General features: G+C 36.6%; 1 protein-coding gene across 2 annotated transcripts in view; it reads right to left on the bottom strand.

The window, feature by feature from the left end:
• Positions 1-15,933, bottom strand: part of LOC135210183 (neuronal PAS domain-containing protein 4A-like) — a 118,669-nt gene that overhangs the window by 38,012 nt on the left and 64,724 nt on the right. For both annotated transcript variants that reach the window (XM_064243014.1, XM_064243013.1), the window contains exons 4-6: positions 6,320-6,409; positions 4,153-4,359; positions 2,717-2,901 (exon numbers count right to left, since the gene is read on the bottom strand). In XM_064243014.1, the coding sequence (XP_064099084.1) occupies positions 2,717-2,901; positions 4,153-4,359; positions 6,320-6,409 (482 nt within the window). The remainder of the gene's footprint in view (positions 1-2,716; positions 2,902-4,152; positions 4,360-6,319; positions 6,410-15,933) is intronic.

Raw genomic sequence — 15,933 nt, 5'->3', positions numbered from 1 at the left:
ACAATATAACAATATCGTATTTCGAATATTAACGGTGTAATTCGCATACAGTAAATTATTAAAACGCTTTTCAATTGCAAATGTACACCCAAATATCCTTTTATTTACCTAAAATTTACACAGAGCGTAACTATTTAAAGCCCGGGAAGCAGTGTTGCCATGTGAAAACACCACAGGCGGATGGACAGATGAAAAAAAACAAAAACAGAGTATAGGTCTAGGCACGTAGTCAATCGGTAAGCGAATGATTGCTGACAAAAATAACTTTGCAGGAGACAAAAAGAGATATTCTTTGAAGAATTCTTAAGTCTAAATAACTAAAATGCAGAATTATTGAGCTTCCAAGAGATACTGTCCCCTTCTTCGTGAATACAACCTCATATCCCAAGAATCCTACACTAAATTCTAAGAAGAGGCAAACACCCACACGCCAAACATGACGACATATCCGCATGAGACGACAACATTTAAACTCCGACATGCCCGAGTGTCCTTCGAAGAACCGAAGAGGAAAGTCTGAGAAAGAGAAACTGCCCATATGCCCAGGGTAGCAGAATCCACACAACAAAGCTCTCGGCGCATCTGTCACGAACGCCATATACACTGATGCCCTCTGGTGGCTTATATAATGATGGCATAATCACCACCTGCTGCTCTGACACCCATCACAAGGAGGCCGGCCAACCCTTAGTACGTGTGTGTGCGCGTAGCCAAAAGATAACTTTGTATATATATATATATATATATATATATATATATATATATATATATAATATACATATATATATTTGTCAACGGTTATTTATTATATCGGTTGTGTATAGCTTTCTCTAAACATACCAAACAAACTAATACAAGCACGTACACACACACATGTATAGTGAATTTTTTTATATTCACGAATACTAAACCAGAAATACCGTATAATGTCTAATTTATCATTATAAAGTACAGTAAACTGAATATCAAACAATATTTGTGGCTTAATACTTGTGAATAAATGTCCGCGTGCGTGCGTGTGCGTATGTCCCTTTCAATATAGTTATATATATATATATTATATATTATATATTAATATTATATATATATATATATTAATATATATATATAATAATATATATATTTTTATTATATTTATTATTATATTTATTTGAAATTTTTTTATCACACCTGATCTTATATTCATCATTTCAAACTATATATAATTATAGATATAATATATAGATATATATATATATATATATATATATATATATATATATATATTATATAATTTGATATAAGTTATCCTATAATTTATTTTTTATCACACCTATCTATATAATATAAATATATATATATATATCTATATATATATATATATATATATATATATATATATATATATATGGATTGAAGTTATCATCACACTGTGATTTAAATACAATCATTAAGCTCAAAAAATTTCGTTTAATCTCCAATTCACGCTATTTCGGGAACATTCCTGAAGGGGAATTTTTTAAATGATAAATGGAATGGTACTGAAGTGTCTTGAACACGCGACACGGTACCTTTCTGATGACTCCAGTCGACGGTAACCACTGAGCCATCAATAAATCTAAATACTATTCATTAATATTATAAATTATAGTTAAACCTATCTCTAACATATGTCTAAGACGCATTCTATTACGACGGTAACTTTTCATTTTTGTTCAGACAATATCTAGCACTAAATCCGCTCTATCTGCATTCTTCTGTACATGACCTACAAGGTGGAATGAAACTGAAAGATGATTATGATTAGCGTAGTCTCACCCTTTAAGGCAGCCTCGTCTCCTATCCTTCTCTACCCATTAGACGTAGCAGCAATGGCTGTCTCCCATTAACTCACATCCCTTTGCTACTCCTGGCAGCTGTTAGACCCTTTGTTTGTCGGAACAACTGACAAAACATTGTGATTAGCGATGGTCTGATGACGTAAGAAGGGAGGATGTGTGGGCTCCGGCATCTACTAGTATCCCGCCACCAAAGTCACTCCGTTAGTACTAATATTAGCCGTGCAATCTGCGTTGTTGCTAGCAATGATGTAACCTACGTTGCTGGCAACGCATCTTTAAGCTGCTGTTAGTGTTGCTGTCTATTCGTAATACAAACAATTATTATTGTTACCTTCGATTTTTAAGCTAAATCTAGTAATGGCTTCTGAGATTACTTACAATAATATACGATCCATGCCATCAGCACTGTCTTTGTACTAATAACAATAACATTCAATTCATTAAAACAAACAGTTAATTATAATACGAACAACAATGACAACTGAATTATGTAATGTTGCAAGAAATGGTATGCTAATGATAAACATTGGCATACGATACAATTACGATTTACGAGTACTGCCATCTGTGCTGCCGCTCAAACAGGTAGGACAGACTACTATTACTACTACTACTACTACTCTCTCTCTCTCTCTCTCTCTCTCTCTCTCTCTCTCTCTCTCTCTCTCTCTCTCTCTCTAACAATTGCACTATTTGACTGATCCGAAGTACCGTCCTTAGCGTATGAATTTTATAAAGAATTCTCGATCAGAATTTCAACGAGTATTGGTATCAAATCTATTTACAAGAATTCCCTACATGCAAAAAAGAAAAAAAAAAAAAAAAATCTGAGAGAGAGAGAGTCGTAAAATCTACTGTCACTGCTTCGACATAACACGAGTAATCTGAACACTTACATTTTATCCAGATTGATAAACTTCATGTCTAAGGTGTGGACTGACGTGAAGACGTTTGTGGCTCCTAGGACAACGCTCTCGCGCGTCTCCGGCATGGCCACTGGCGTGCAGTGCGCCAAGAACACCGGCTCGTTCCTCGAACACAGAGGAAGGTAGGAGAGGTAGTGGCCGGCGACGATGACGACCTTCGCAGAGAGAGAAAGTGAGATATTACAGTTTGGGGAAAGATTTTGAATCTCACTGTGCTCGAACATTTCCAACACATGATAGCGCAACATGTAATGTAGGTCTAAATAATACAGTAACAAATTCAATACTACACAATACTCTTGCATCTAATAATATAATTAAAGCAGCATCAGTATCAGTATAAATGGCAACAGAACACTTAAACCAATCAGTCCTGTTGATAATCATTTAACCAAGATTTTTGAAAAATAATATGATGAGTGCGGGAGGAGATTTGAAATCAAGACAGTGAGTTGAAGATTTAAAATCAGGCGCATAGTTCATAGTTTTTATAACAAGATACTGCATTAAATATGTTTTGCAATTTAGGACAAATTAAAATAATAATAGTGAACTGAGGAGGGTAATGAATTTTTTGAAAGACAAATCACAAGCAAAACTAACGTGAAAAATATAGGAAGCTTGTGACAACATTCTTTTAGGATATCACTACGAATAAATTAATATTATTCTGAAAAAAAGCTATAGAGATACGAATAAAGTCGCGTATACGAAGAAAACATAACTTTCCAAGGCTGAGGTTTAGAAAAGAAAAAAAACATTCTCAGCCTAGGCTTTGGAAACACCATCTTTTATTATGTCATGATTCAACCAATGATTTGGAAACACCATCTGTTATTATATTATTACTCAGCCTAGGCTTTGGAAACACCACCTTTTATTATATTAATAAACTTGCCTAGGCATTGGAAACACCATCTTTTATTATATTACTCACCCCAGGCTTTGGAAACACCGTCTTTTATTATACTGTTACTCAGTCTAGGCTTTGGAAACACCCATCTTTTATTATATTATATTATACTCAGCCTAGGTTTTGGAAACACCATCTGTTATTATATTATTCAGCCTAGGCTTTGGAAACTCCATTTTTTATTATATAACTCAGCCTATGCTTTGAAAACACCATCTTTTATTATATTATTATTATTACTCAGCATTGGCTTTGGAAACACCATCTTTTATTCTATCATATTTCAGCCTAATCCTTGGAAACTCAATATTTTTATTATATTATATTACTCGGCCTACGCGTTGGAAACACCATCTGTTATCATATTACTCTGCCTACGCTTTGGAAACTCTATCTTTTATTATGTTATATTATATTACTCAGCCTAGGCTTTGGAAAATAGACCTTTTATTGCAGTAGCCTAATCCTCAGCCTTGGCCTCCCTCCACAGTACCTTCTGATCGCCGAAGCGCATCTGCCTCCTGGCGTTCCTGGAGACGTTCATGCGGCAGAGGAAGAGGCGATCTTCGTCGAGCGAGAGGACCGACGAAGAGGCTGACGAAGTGACCTGGGAGCCCCTCAGGAGCTCGGCCTGGACGGCGGCGTGGTCCTGCTTGTCTATGATGTCGTAGACGCTGTCGCCGTGGATCAGGAGGTCCTCCTGTGGCCCCAGGAGAGGCGGCAGAGAAGGTCTCGTGAGAGGTCGGGGTTTTAATGCAATGATAATAATGATGAAAGTTAACCTTAGCACAATTTGTATGAAGCTGAATTTCTCTCTCTCTCTCTCTCTCTCTCTCTCTCTCTCTCTCTCTCTCTCTTTATCCATTCTCCTATTCACTCTCACCTGCAAATTTACTATATATTTTATCCTTTTTTTTCTACCTTGTTTCCTCCCTTTTTCTCTCCTTTCCCTAAAATTCCTCTTTGTCCAGTTACCCATCCTCCTCCTCCTCCTCCTCCTCCTCTCCTTCTCCTTCTCCTCCTCCTCCTCCTCCTCCTCCTCCTCCTCCTCCTCCTCTCTAAGCCTCTTCATCAGCCCATCAGCAAATTGGCAGGGTGCAAGAACAAGGGGCAGGTCATTTATGGCGTTATAAAATGACACCTTCCTGAATAAGGCGGCGAGAAGAAGAAGCACAAGAGAGCGAGAGAGAGAGAAAGAGAGAGGAGGGAGAGTGGAAGAACCAGAGCAATTAAAAAGGATAATGCTGCAAGTAACGAGAGACCAAAAGAACAAAAAGCAAACGGACAAAAACGGAAACGGGTTAAGTCTTGCAACAACATCATTAAATTGTGTTTTTGTTGTCGTGTTCCTAAATGTAAATTTGTCTTATTACAATTTTTTTTATTGCCTTTAAAACGAATATACATGATAATAATAATAATAATAATAATAATAATAATAATAATAATAATAATAATAATAATAATAATAATAATAATAATAATAATGGACACACTTTGTTCTCCAAACAGTCACTTATAAACCAGATCTTACTTATCATGGCTTTGGCTTTGTAAAGTTAGAAGATATGAAGCACAACTTTACAAAGCCAAAGCCATGAAAAATAAGATCTGGTTAATAATAATAATAATAATAATAATAATAATAATAATAATAATAATAATAATAATAATAATAATAAAAAGAATGGATTACTGGATGTCGGTGAGTTTATATACTGAAATTTCTCACTTTCCCGAAAAGAAATTGCTATATAATCTCAACGGCTTCCATTAAGTTATTTGTTCAGTATTCTACTTATCGTATTATTTTGTACGTTCTCTCTCTCTCTCTCTCTCTCTCTCTCTCTCTCTCTTCTCTCTCTCTCTCTCTCGTCTCTCTCTCTCTTCCTCTCTCTCTCTCCTCTTTATCCTCTCTCTCTCTCTCTCTCTCTTCTCTCTCTTTCTCCTCTCCTCTCAGAACATTTATATTGACACGAATACGAAAAGGTTATAGATATGAATCTCGATAAAGGGGTATAAATATATATATATAAGTTAATCATAAAGATACAGACATAAAAAAATTTCCAATTCCCTGTCATTAAAGAGGCAAGTCATCAATCGTACAAAGTTGTTTTCCTGTCCTCCTTTTACACTCTGTTCAGACATTAACAGTTCATGCCACATCTTGTACACTCTGTTCAAATAATAGTTCATACCATTTCTTTTACACTGTTCAAACATTATCGTGCATGCCATTTTTTTCCGCTCTGTTCAAACATCACAATTCATACTATTTATTTTTCGCTCCGTTCAAACATAACAGTTTATGCCACTGCTTTTACACTTTGTTCAGTCATTACAGTTCATACCATTTCTATTACACCCTGGCAAAAAATAACAGTTTAGCACTTCTTTTACACTGTTCAATCATTACGTCTCATACCAATTTTTCTACACTGTTCAAATATAGCAGTTTATAGCACTTCTTCCACACTCTATTCAGACTTAGCAGTTCATATTACTTCTTTTACACTGTTAAATCACTGCAGTTCATACCATTTCTTTTACACTGTTTAAATATCATAATTCGTGCTTTGTTCAAATATTACAGTTTATGCCATTCCTTTTACGTCGTTCAAGCATTACAGTTCATTACTACAGCGTCCCCAACTCACCATGGAGTGACCGAGGTACTCGGCAGCGTTGTCAGAGATGTAGAGTAATTTTCCACCTTGAGTGAGCATCATCAGAAAGCCGCTTAGTGCCTGAAAAGGAGGAGAAAAAAGAGTAGTGTTTCTCACTTTTCTCGTATAGTAAACCAGTCACCGATATATTACTAAAACTAGGATAAAAGTTTTTGCTTGACTCTTACATAAAAAGGGAAGGCTTACTTCTCAGTGACAGATTTCATAAAGTGTAATTAAGTCAATATTGAAGTTGATATTTTAATTTTTGCCATATTTTAGATTTAAAACATTAAGATTTACATTAGATAGCTTCGATCTTTCACCTACTCCCCATGAAAAACCTTGCGAGAGTAGGAAATAATACAGCTAAAAATCCGCGTGAAATTAAGTTAAGCAAGTAATATTTGTAAAATACAAAAAATTTATTTTTCCTACTTAATACCATAGTCAACGAGTCAATATTTAGAAATTTACACAAAGCAACAGGCATTAGTTACAAGATATACCATAGTAGATTCACATCAACCGTGCATTTGATGTTTAGGCCAGCCCCTTACGACGCTCCTGATTGGTTGTTGATAAGCCAGTCACAGGGCTGGGAATTCTCAGTCTCTCTCGAGAGATCACATGGGTAGGATATATGTTCCACCTCTCCTGAGGGATACGTCTTTCAAAAGCATCCCTCAGGAGAGGTTGAACATACATCCTCCCTATATGAACTCTCGAGAGAGACTGAGTTTCCAGCCCTGTGATTGGCTTATCAACAGCCAATCAGGAGCGTCGTAAGGGACTGGCCAAGACATGAAGATTGATGTGAATCTACTATACAAGGTATGTGAGTACAAAGAAAATATACAGAAATGATTCGTCCCATGTGTCGTACAAAAATGAGTAATACGACATAAAATGTTGAAAAAAAAGATTAAAAAGGGTAAGAAAATAAGTGGTATATGAATGAAAAGGAACAGAGGTACTCAGCAATTAATCATTATATAACAATGACTCCCGGGTAAGCATTCAGGAGAAGTGATGAATACAATGATTGGAAAAAAATATCAAATACGACTGCAAAAAAAACAAAAAACAAGAGAATAACATTTGAAGGTAACTCTAGAGAACATAAACCTTCTGGTAGGTAGCGAGTGACTAACTTCAATTAGGCAATCAATCAACAGTAATACCTTCCTGCACGAAACATCTAAACGCGAAAACCTTATGAGAGATAACTTCCGCAAGAACCAGTCGATAAGAGTAGTACTCTTGCACTTCGTAACCAGCGGAAAAACATGAGCTGATAACAGTTGGGAAAGAAACACGTCCCACTGATAAACAAAGGATAAAGAGTGAAAGTCTTTCGGTTTTTCAAACCACTTTTATGTGGAGAGATAAATAGGATTTATTTACAGAGTATAATAGTGAAACCAGCGATTTTTGTTTGCTGAAAGATACGGCCAACTTTTCCTTGTTATTGTAGAGAAAAAATATATTTATATTTATTAATGGAGAAAATTCAAGTGAACATTCTTTGCGTATACTGAAAGAAAAGGATACATTCTTGGGTTTCCGAAAGAAAAGAGGCAAATTCTTTCCCCTTGATAGTGTCAAACACTTCATTTTGCTTTTGATAAACAAAGGAAGCTTCCTTTGACTTGCTGGAAGATAACATAACTTCCTTTATTCCCCGTTTCCAGTTGGAGGAGCGATAGGAATAGATATTTTTGAGACTTCGTTCATGAAAGAGACATAAAGGGCAACGCTTTTTCGCTCACGGCAGAGATCTAGGGGGAAGCTCCCTCCCCGCAGGAAGACACCCAACAGGTGTCTTCGGAGATTTTTGCTGGATCCGCGACCTTCGTAACCCGCCGGAGAATGTTAAGTAGAGTCTGAGGAAAAGGTAATTGGGAAGTTAGTGGCATAATGAGTGTGTTAACAGGGTTAACCTTCGAATAGGAGCAAGCCTCGGTGTGACCCCTGACCCCCACGGCTGCCTCGCCCGTCTATCAATAGACTGGTATTGATTATTCCTTCGGGACATTTGCATAATGCTGCATGGAAACGCTCATTTACATGTGTCTGCAAGCATGCAATCATGCGCTTCTGACTGGAAAAGGGGGATGAGGGGGTGGGGGGGGGTCTTGCAGGAAATGAGCTTTATTGCATGCTACCAGGCACTGGAAGAATAGATTCCTGGATTGTAACCCGAGATGGAATGAGAAATAATACCCCCTCACCTCTCTTCCTTCTACCCTCTCTCTCTCTCTCTCTCTCTCTCTCTCTCTCTCTCTCTCTCTCTCTCTCGCTTCATTTTCTTCTCTGTATGAATATGAATATATTCACGGATTTGCATTTTTAAGAGAAAAGGCCTCTGCTAGTTCACTGACATCAGCCAATACCTCCAACTGGGTTTTTATTGTCGGCGTCATCGTGGATGTAGGCCTAGTGAGCGTCAGAAAGAAGTTCTCATTGAATAAAAAAAAAATGTGGAAAAGTCAACGTAGTTTATCAAGCCCTCAGATCTTAAAAACGACTGAGACTAGAGGGCTGCAAATTGGTATGTTGATCATCCACCCTCCAATCAAACGAATCAAATTGCAGCCCTCTAGCCTCAGTAGTATTTTTATTTATTTAAAGTTCAAGTCAGCCATAATCGTACTTCTTGCACCGCTATAGGTAGCAACAACACAGGCCATCACCGGACGAATTTTTTACTTGTTCATATTTTGAAATACAAAAAAAAAAAATAGGAAACCGATCAAACAAATGAAGTGTTACAACGAGATGTCGAACTACATTCACAAACCCTTCTTCAACATTCATCTGTATTCGCCTCTGAATTCCAACTGATTTTAAAAACAGCAGGAACGAAATGAACTCGTCAAGATTTTGCTGCTGGTGTATTTTATACAATCTGCTGCCTCTCCAGTCACACCCCTCTTCCGTTTCCAAATATTATACTTGATTACCGTAACTGTTCTGGAATTGTCAGGACGACTTCAACCCCCGAAAATCCCGCGACCTTTATCTTTGGCCAATTGGTCATCTGACAAACTTCATCAAGTTTACGAATTATTATTATTATTATTATTATTATTATTATTATTATTATTTCAGTAGATGCAACCTATTCCCATGGGACAAGCACACCAAAGGGGCCACTGACTTGAAATTCAAGCTTCCAAAGAATGTTGGTTTCAACCTCCCACCGCAGACGCCACATTGCAGCAGTAACTGATCGTGATACAGGGCTAGTGTGATTTTTCATCGGCCTGGGGGAGACGCGAACCCGCGACAAATGAGCGGCATGACACGACACTAACCAATATACCAGCGGACCAAAAACGATACATTTACAAAATGGCAAGTTTCAATCTAGAAGGTAAAATACCATTCCAGAATTATTTTATATATATCTGTACTAAGAAGAAACGTCTAAAACTGCCTGATTTGCATAAAACAAGGACTGATGATAGAATCGGGGAAATGCAAAGCCCGTAAAGATACGAAGAGGAACATCAGAAAATACTCCTACTGGACTGAAAACATAAACAAATGTATGGTTTTTCCTTCAATTATTATTATCATATTATTACTATCATTATTATCATTATAATTATTCAGCAGATGAAACCTATTCATTTGGAACAAGCCCACGACAGTGGCCACTGACTTCAACTTCAAACTTCCATTAGGAGGAAGTAAGAGGAGGTAAAGGGAAATAAAAAAACGAAGAAATAATTAAATAAATTAAACAAATAGATAAAATCGTTATTCAAAAGCAGGGAGATTAGTATTGGGGTATTAATGTATTACATCTCCGATTGAATTTCTGAAGTTTCAACTGCACGATTGCTGAATAATAGTAATTAAATTAATAGTCGTGAGAAAATTCACGTTTAAATCGAATATTCCCTAAAGGAATGGAATGCCGAGCTGGAAGCTAAATATGAAACATGAATGGAACTTTCTACTTTACTAAAAGTTTAAAAGAAAAAAAAAAAAAAACCTTGTCTAGTAATATTAAAAAAAACCTTGTCTAGTAAAAATAAAAAATAAAAAAACTTCAGTCTTGGGTACGCTTGCTCCAATGTAGGTTAAACATGTCAAGATAATAGGCGAAGTTTTTGTTTTTTAGGTTCGAACCTGAGATCTGAGTGGTTCACTGTATCTCGTGCATTACGACATGAAGAAAATTGTAGACCGACAGTTTCGTCGGTAACGTAAAAACAAAATAGAATAGCCTATACTCTGTTTTTTTCCATCTGTCCACCAGCCAGTGGTGTTTGCGTATGGTAACACTGCGTCCCGGGCTTTCGATAGTTACGCAATTTGTAAGTTTTAGGTAAATAAAAGGATATCTGGGTGTACATTGCAACTGGAAAGTGTTTTGAATAATTTACTGTATGCGAATTACACCGTTAATATTCGAAATAGGATATTATCATAATTGTTGAATGTAAGTTTAATGTAACTATCTAAATCCCGGGACACAGTGTTACCATACGCAAACACCACAGACGGGTGGACAGATGGAAAAAAACAGAGTATAGGTAAGTGAGGCCTCTTCGACACTGTCATTTATGTCTGACACACGCCCAACCATCAGTTACGTCTTCTTCTTCATGAATGTCGTCGTGTCCAGTTAAAAAAAGACACGGCTGACTCAGTCAGGACTCAGGAAGTAAACACCTCCCCATCCCGGCCCTCCATCGCCCCACCGCTCCCCTCCCCAAACACAAGTACCCACCCACCTAAGAGAGAAGGAAGACGTACTATGAGTTGCTCTTCCCATACACCTATAATTGAACATGGTATTCTGGAATGCCGTTCCAGCAAGTTCAAAAAATAAAGTAAGGGAAGACAAAAGCAAACTGATTACTGAGAAAAAAATGAAAAATGGAAGATACAGTAGAACGTTAGCTACAGTGGCAAAATGAAGGGGACTTCCATGACTAGGCAAGAATGCACGACTTGAAGCAGCCCCCTGATGTTGTAGCAGTGCAAGCAAATTCTGTGGACTAAAATTTTCCGGAAAGTTTTTCATATAGAATTTAGGCCAAAGGCCAATCGCTAGAACCTACGAGGGTATTCAGCGCTGAAACGGAAATTGATAGTAAGATGTTTTGAAAGGTGTAACAGGAGGAAAACCTCAAAGCAGTTGCGCTACGGATAAGTTGTTAGATAAGGATGGAAAGTAAGATGGAGGAGAATATGAACGGAGGTACAGTAAAAAGAGTACAATGTCATGGAGGTCCACTACTTGGAGGTTAATACACCTGTAGAGTATGGTCTGTGCGATGAGCGGAAGTATCATTTCATATCTTGGAAAAGGGATATAGGATATACGCCAAGTGGCGGTAATGATATAAGCATATACTTATGCTTATAACAATGATATGATTCATGTCTTTTTTTCCCTTGATTATGTATAAACTTCATTCTTAAGCTGCCTGTATCACACTGACTTACTCCAATGATGACCACCCGAAAAGTGACTGTTTCCCATCAAGCAATTTCTCGCCAAAACACAACTGGAGGGAACCTATAGAATCTAGGCCAAGCGCTGGGACCTATGGGGTCATTCAGCGCTGAAATGAATATTGACAGTTAAAGGTTTGAGAGGTGTCACAGGAGGAAAACCTCGGAGTTGCACTATGAATCAAGTGTTAGGAGTGGGTGGAAAGTAAGATGAAGAAAGAGAATACGAAAGGAGGCACAGTAAAAGGAACGAAAGTGGTTGCAACTAGGAGCCGAAGCGACGCTGCAAAGAAGCTTAAAAGTAAACCTTCAGTCGCGTATGCAATGAATACGATTTTGCAACTGGCGTTATTTGTAGACAGATACGTAGTTGACATGAGCGGGCGAATATAGTTATGACAGAACGCTGCCTTTTAACAACCTGAGCCTGACTTTAATGGGGATACAATCACGCGGTCGTCTTTCTTGATTATGTTATGGTATTCAATTCGGACACCATTGTTAGACGAGTTTTAATAAAATTCATTTAAACTGTCAATAGAGGATGTTCGGGAGTCATTCAGATGATCTTTAATTCAAGATATCACGAGGATACGAGGATTATTATACAAGGCCTGTATTTTACTGGACATTTAAAACAAGGATTAACTTGAAACTGGTTCTTTTCATGTGTATCTGTCAAAATGACCACTAGATTCTACATACATAATACATATATTTAAATATATATCTATATTTATAATGATTATATATATAATATATATATATATATATATAATTATTATATATATGAATAATTATCACATCACCGTGATTCATATAAATTATTCGAGCTACAAATGTCCTTTAATATCTAATTCGCTCTACCTCGGAATTGATATATTTTCATAAATGTAATTCGAAGGGGAATTTTGTAGTTGAAAATAATTTCGTCCCCTCATGGGATCGAACCACCGTCCTGCGGACAGGGACGAAATCAAGACGACAGTGATGTTAACGATTCGGCTAACAAGTGAGGTTATAAGTTTACACCGATTCTGACCTTACAAATCACCGTCGAACTCGGTTATTCGTAATTAGAATCGATATCCAACCCACTCTACCATGTCAGCAAATTTGAACGTTTGACGAACGTAGCCATATTATGAATAATTATCACATCACCGTGATTCATATAAATTATTCGAGCTACAAATGTCCTTTAATATCAAATTCGCTCTACCTCGGAATTGATATTTTCTTATATGTAAACCGCTGGACGGTGGTTCGATCCCATGAGGGACGAAATTATTATCAACTAAAAAATTCCCCCTAGGTTTACATATATGAAAATATATCAATTCCGAGGTAGAGCGAATTAGATATTAAAGGACATTTGTAGTTCGAATAATTTATATGAATCACGGTGATGTGATAATTATTACATATATATATATATATATATATATATATATATATATATATATATATATATATATATATATGTGTGTGTGTGTGTGTGTGTGTGTGTGTAAACGCTTTCAACGCCACTAATTTAACTACTGTAAAATAAGTAACATCTATCAAGATATTGATAAGTATTTCTTAAAAGCAAAGAAATTAAATACATGAAAAGATATACATCTCCAAGAAGCTCTCTCTCTCTCTCTCTCTCTCTCTCTCTCTCTCTCTCTTTTCCCGAGTGAGGCCCTTATCTCCTTTCCCTAATCTTCCCTAATCTCTCAAGTGAGGCCCTTATCTCCTTTCCCTAATCTCCAAGAGGACAGGTCAGGGCCTAAAGAGGCAAGTAGTTTACACCCAGTATCTACTCATTAGGCGGAGCGACCCCATTGTCTCCGGGGAACTTGAGCGATGGCCGATCGCTCGAGAGGTGACGGATGACACGCGCCACCCGCAGCTGGCAAGGGGAGGCGGACTCTACGAAACCATGTGCTGCCATGACGGATGAAGGAGGATGTCACCAGAGAACTTTTGACTCTCATATTCGACTTATTTAACGACGGTAACTGTTATGTACTTTCCCGTGCCTTTGTTTCGGTGTTTTGGGGGTTGTCAGTCCTTGGTTTTCCCGTATTCAGTGTTTTCTTCGCCAAATATAAATTCATTACGTACTTCTCAGTGTCTTTGTTTCGGTGTTTTGTAGTTTGTAAGTCCTTGGTCTTTTTGTGTTGCATGTTTTCTTTGCTGAATATAAATTAAAAACCTTTTAAGGCTCTTATTATTTGATTATAATGTATAAGACATCGGCGTACCATTATTTATACAGTCATATAACTCTAATAATATAAATATTGCATATTAATTAACCCTATCATTTCTATGAAAAATAACTTAAATTTAGATTCAATTTAGTGACATCAGATTTGAATTACGGCAGGCGGGAATGTTCTACAGAAGTTTCATATTTCTTTTATTTCTTAAATATCTGTCAGTTACTCCTGACCATCCATTGGGGTTACTTATTCTGTCATATTCTTTGCTTATTATGTTAGAATATAAACAAACTGAAGTGGAGTTTAATTAGAGGCTTAATTCTCTCTCTCTCTCTCTCTCTCTCTCTCTCTCTCTCTCTCTCTCTCTCTAGTTCCTCGTTGGACGAGTGGTTTTCGCGCTCGGCTACCAATACGGTGGTCCGAAGTTCGATTCTCGGCGCGGTCAACGTGGAATCAGAGGAATGTATTTCTGGTGATAGACACTCATTTCTCGATATAATGTGGTTCGGATCCTACTATAAGCTGTAGGTCGCGTTGCTAAGTAACCAGTTGGTTCCTAACCACGTCAAAATATCTAATCCTTCGGGGCAGCCCTGGGAGAGCTGTTAATCACCAAACTAAGATATACTTTTAACTCTCTCTCTCTCTCTCTCTCTCTCTCTCTCTCTCTCTCTCTCTCTCTCTCTTCTGTGTGTGTGTTTGTGTGAACAACAAACAAACACAGGTTATTTATCTTCTTTACTAAACAATGTTAGGAGGAAAAGTCCCCCTACCCAAAAAAAATAAAATTAAAAAAAAAACATCGTCTTTAAACAAACAGACGAATGTGCCTCGTGATACAATAATGTCTCCACCTGAGTCACGATTCGGGTGTCAAAACGTCACTCGGCATCCCATAGGCCTATTGAAATGTATAGGACTACGGGATAAAAAGAAACAGAGAGCGGGAGACACGGGTTTGAGAGGCAGTGGATGCGATTTCTGAGTTTATTCAAGTTTTGTGTTGGAGAACTTTGCTCTCTGCTGGAGATATATTCATCGTGGTGTCTACTCAATGGTGATTTATTGGTGTTTAAATATATATATATATATATATATATATATATATATATATATATATATATATATTATATATATACATATATATATATATATAAGTCATATCACATTTTCGTGATTCATATACATATCTCGAGCTACAATGTCCTTTAATATCTAATTCGCTCTACCTCGGAATTAATATATTTTCCAGGCAAGTCTATTATCGAGAAAAAAATTCCCCTTCGGTTAAGCATATATGAAAATATATTAAGTCCGAGGTAGAGCGAATTAGATATTAAAGGACATTGTAGCTCGATATATATATATATATATATATATATTATATATATATATCTTTATATATATATATACACATATATATATGCAATTGTAATAGCCACAATGCCCACTTAACTTCTTGAATTGTTTGCTCTTTTTTTGGATACGCTTGTCACTACCGTATCCAAAAAAGAGCAAAGAATTCAAGAAGTTAAGAAGGTATTGTGCCTATTACAATTGCATATGTATCTGGTAAAAAAAGTGGCCATAATGTTTCTATATATTTATATATAGCAACTTATATATAGTATATTATATTTCTATATATATATATATATATATGATATATAGTAATATATTGTAATATAGATAACAACGATATATAACACTGGCAAATGCCGAAAAAAAATGGGTGATCGAAATATTTTCATATGACAGATACGGTTGGGGAATTTCGCTTCCGCGAATTATAAACGGTTATTGGTTTTATGATTCTTTAACATAAATTACGCTTAATCTCTATAATCCACGCAAAATCAATTTGCTGCACCTGTACCAAACATAAATTTCTTGTTTACAACTTCCCTTCAAAGA

This window comes from Macrobrachium nipponense, chromosome 39 (genome assembly GCF_015104395.2).
Source record: "Macrobrachium nipponense isolate FS-2020 chromosome 39, ASM1510439v2, whole genome shotgun sequence".
NCBI lineage: Eukaryota > Metazoa > Arthropoda > Malacostraca > Decapoda > Palaemonidae > Macrobrachium > Macrobrachium nipponense.
Note: the sequence above shows the minus strand (reverse complement) of the source record. Positions and strands in the feature narration are given on the sequence as shown.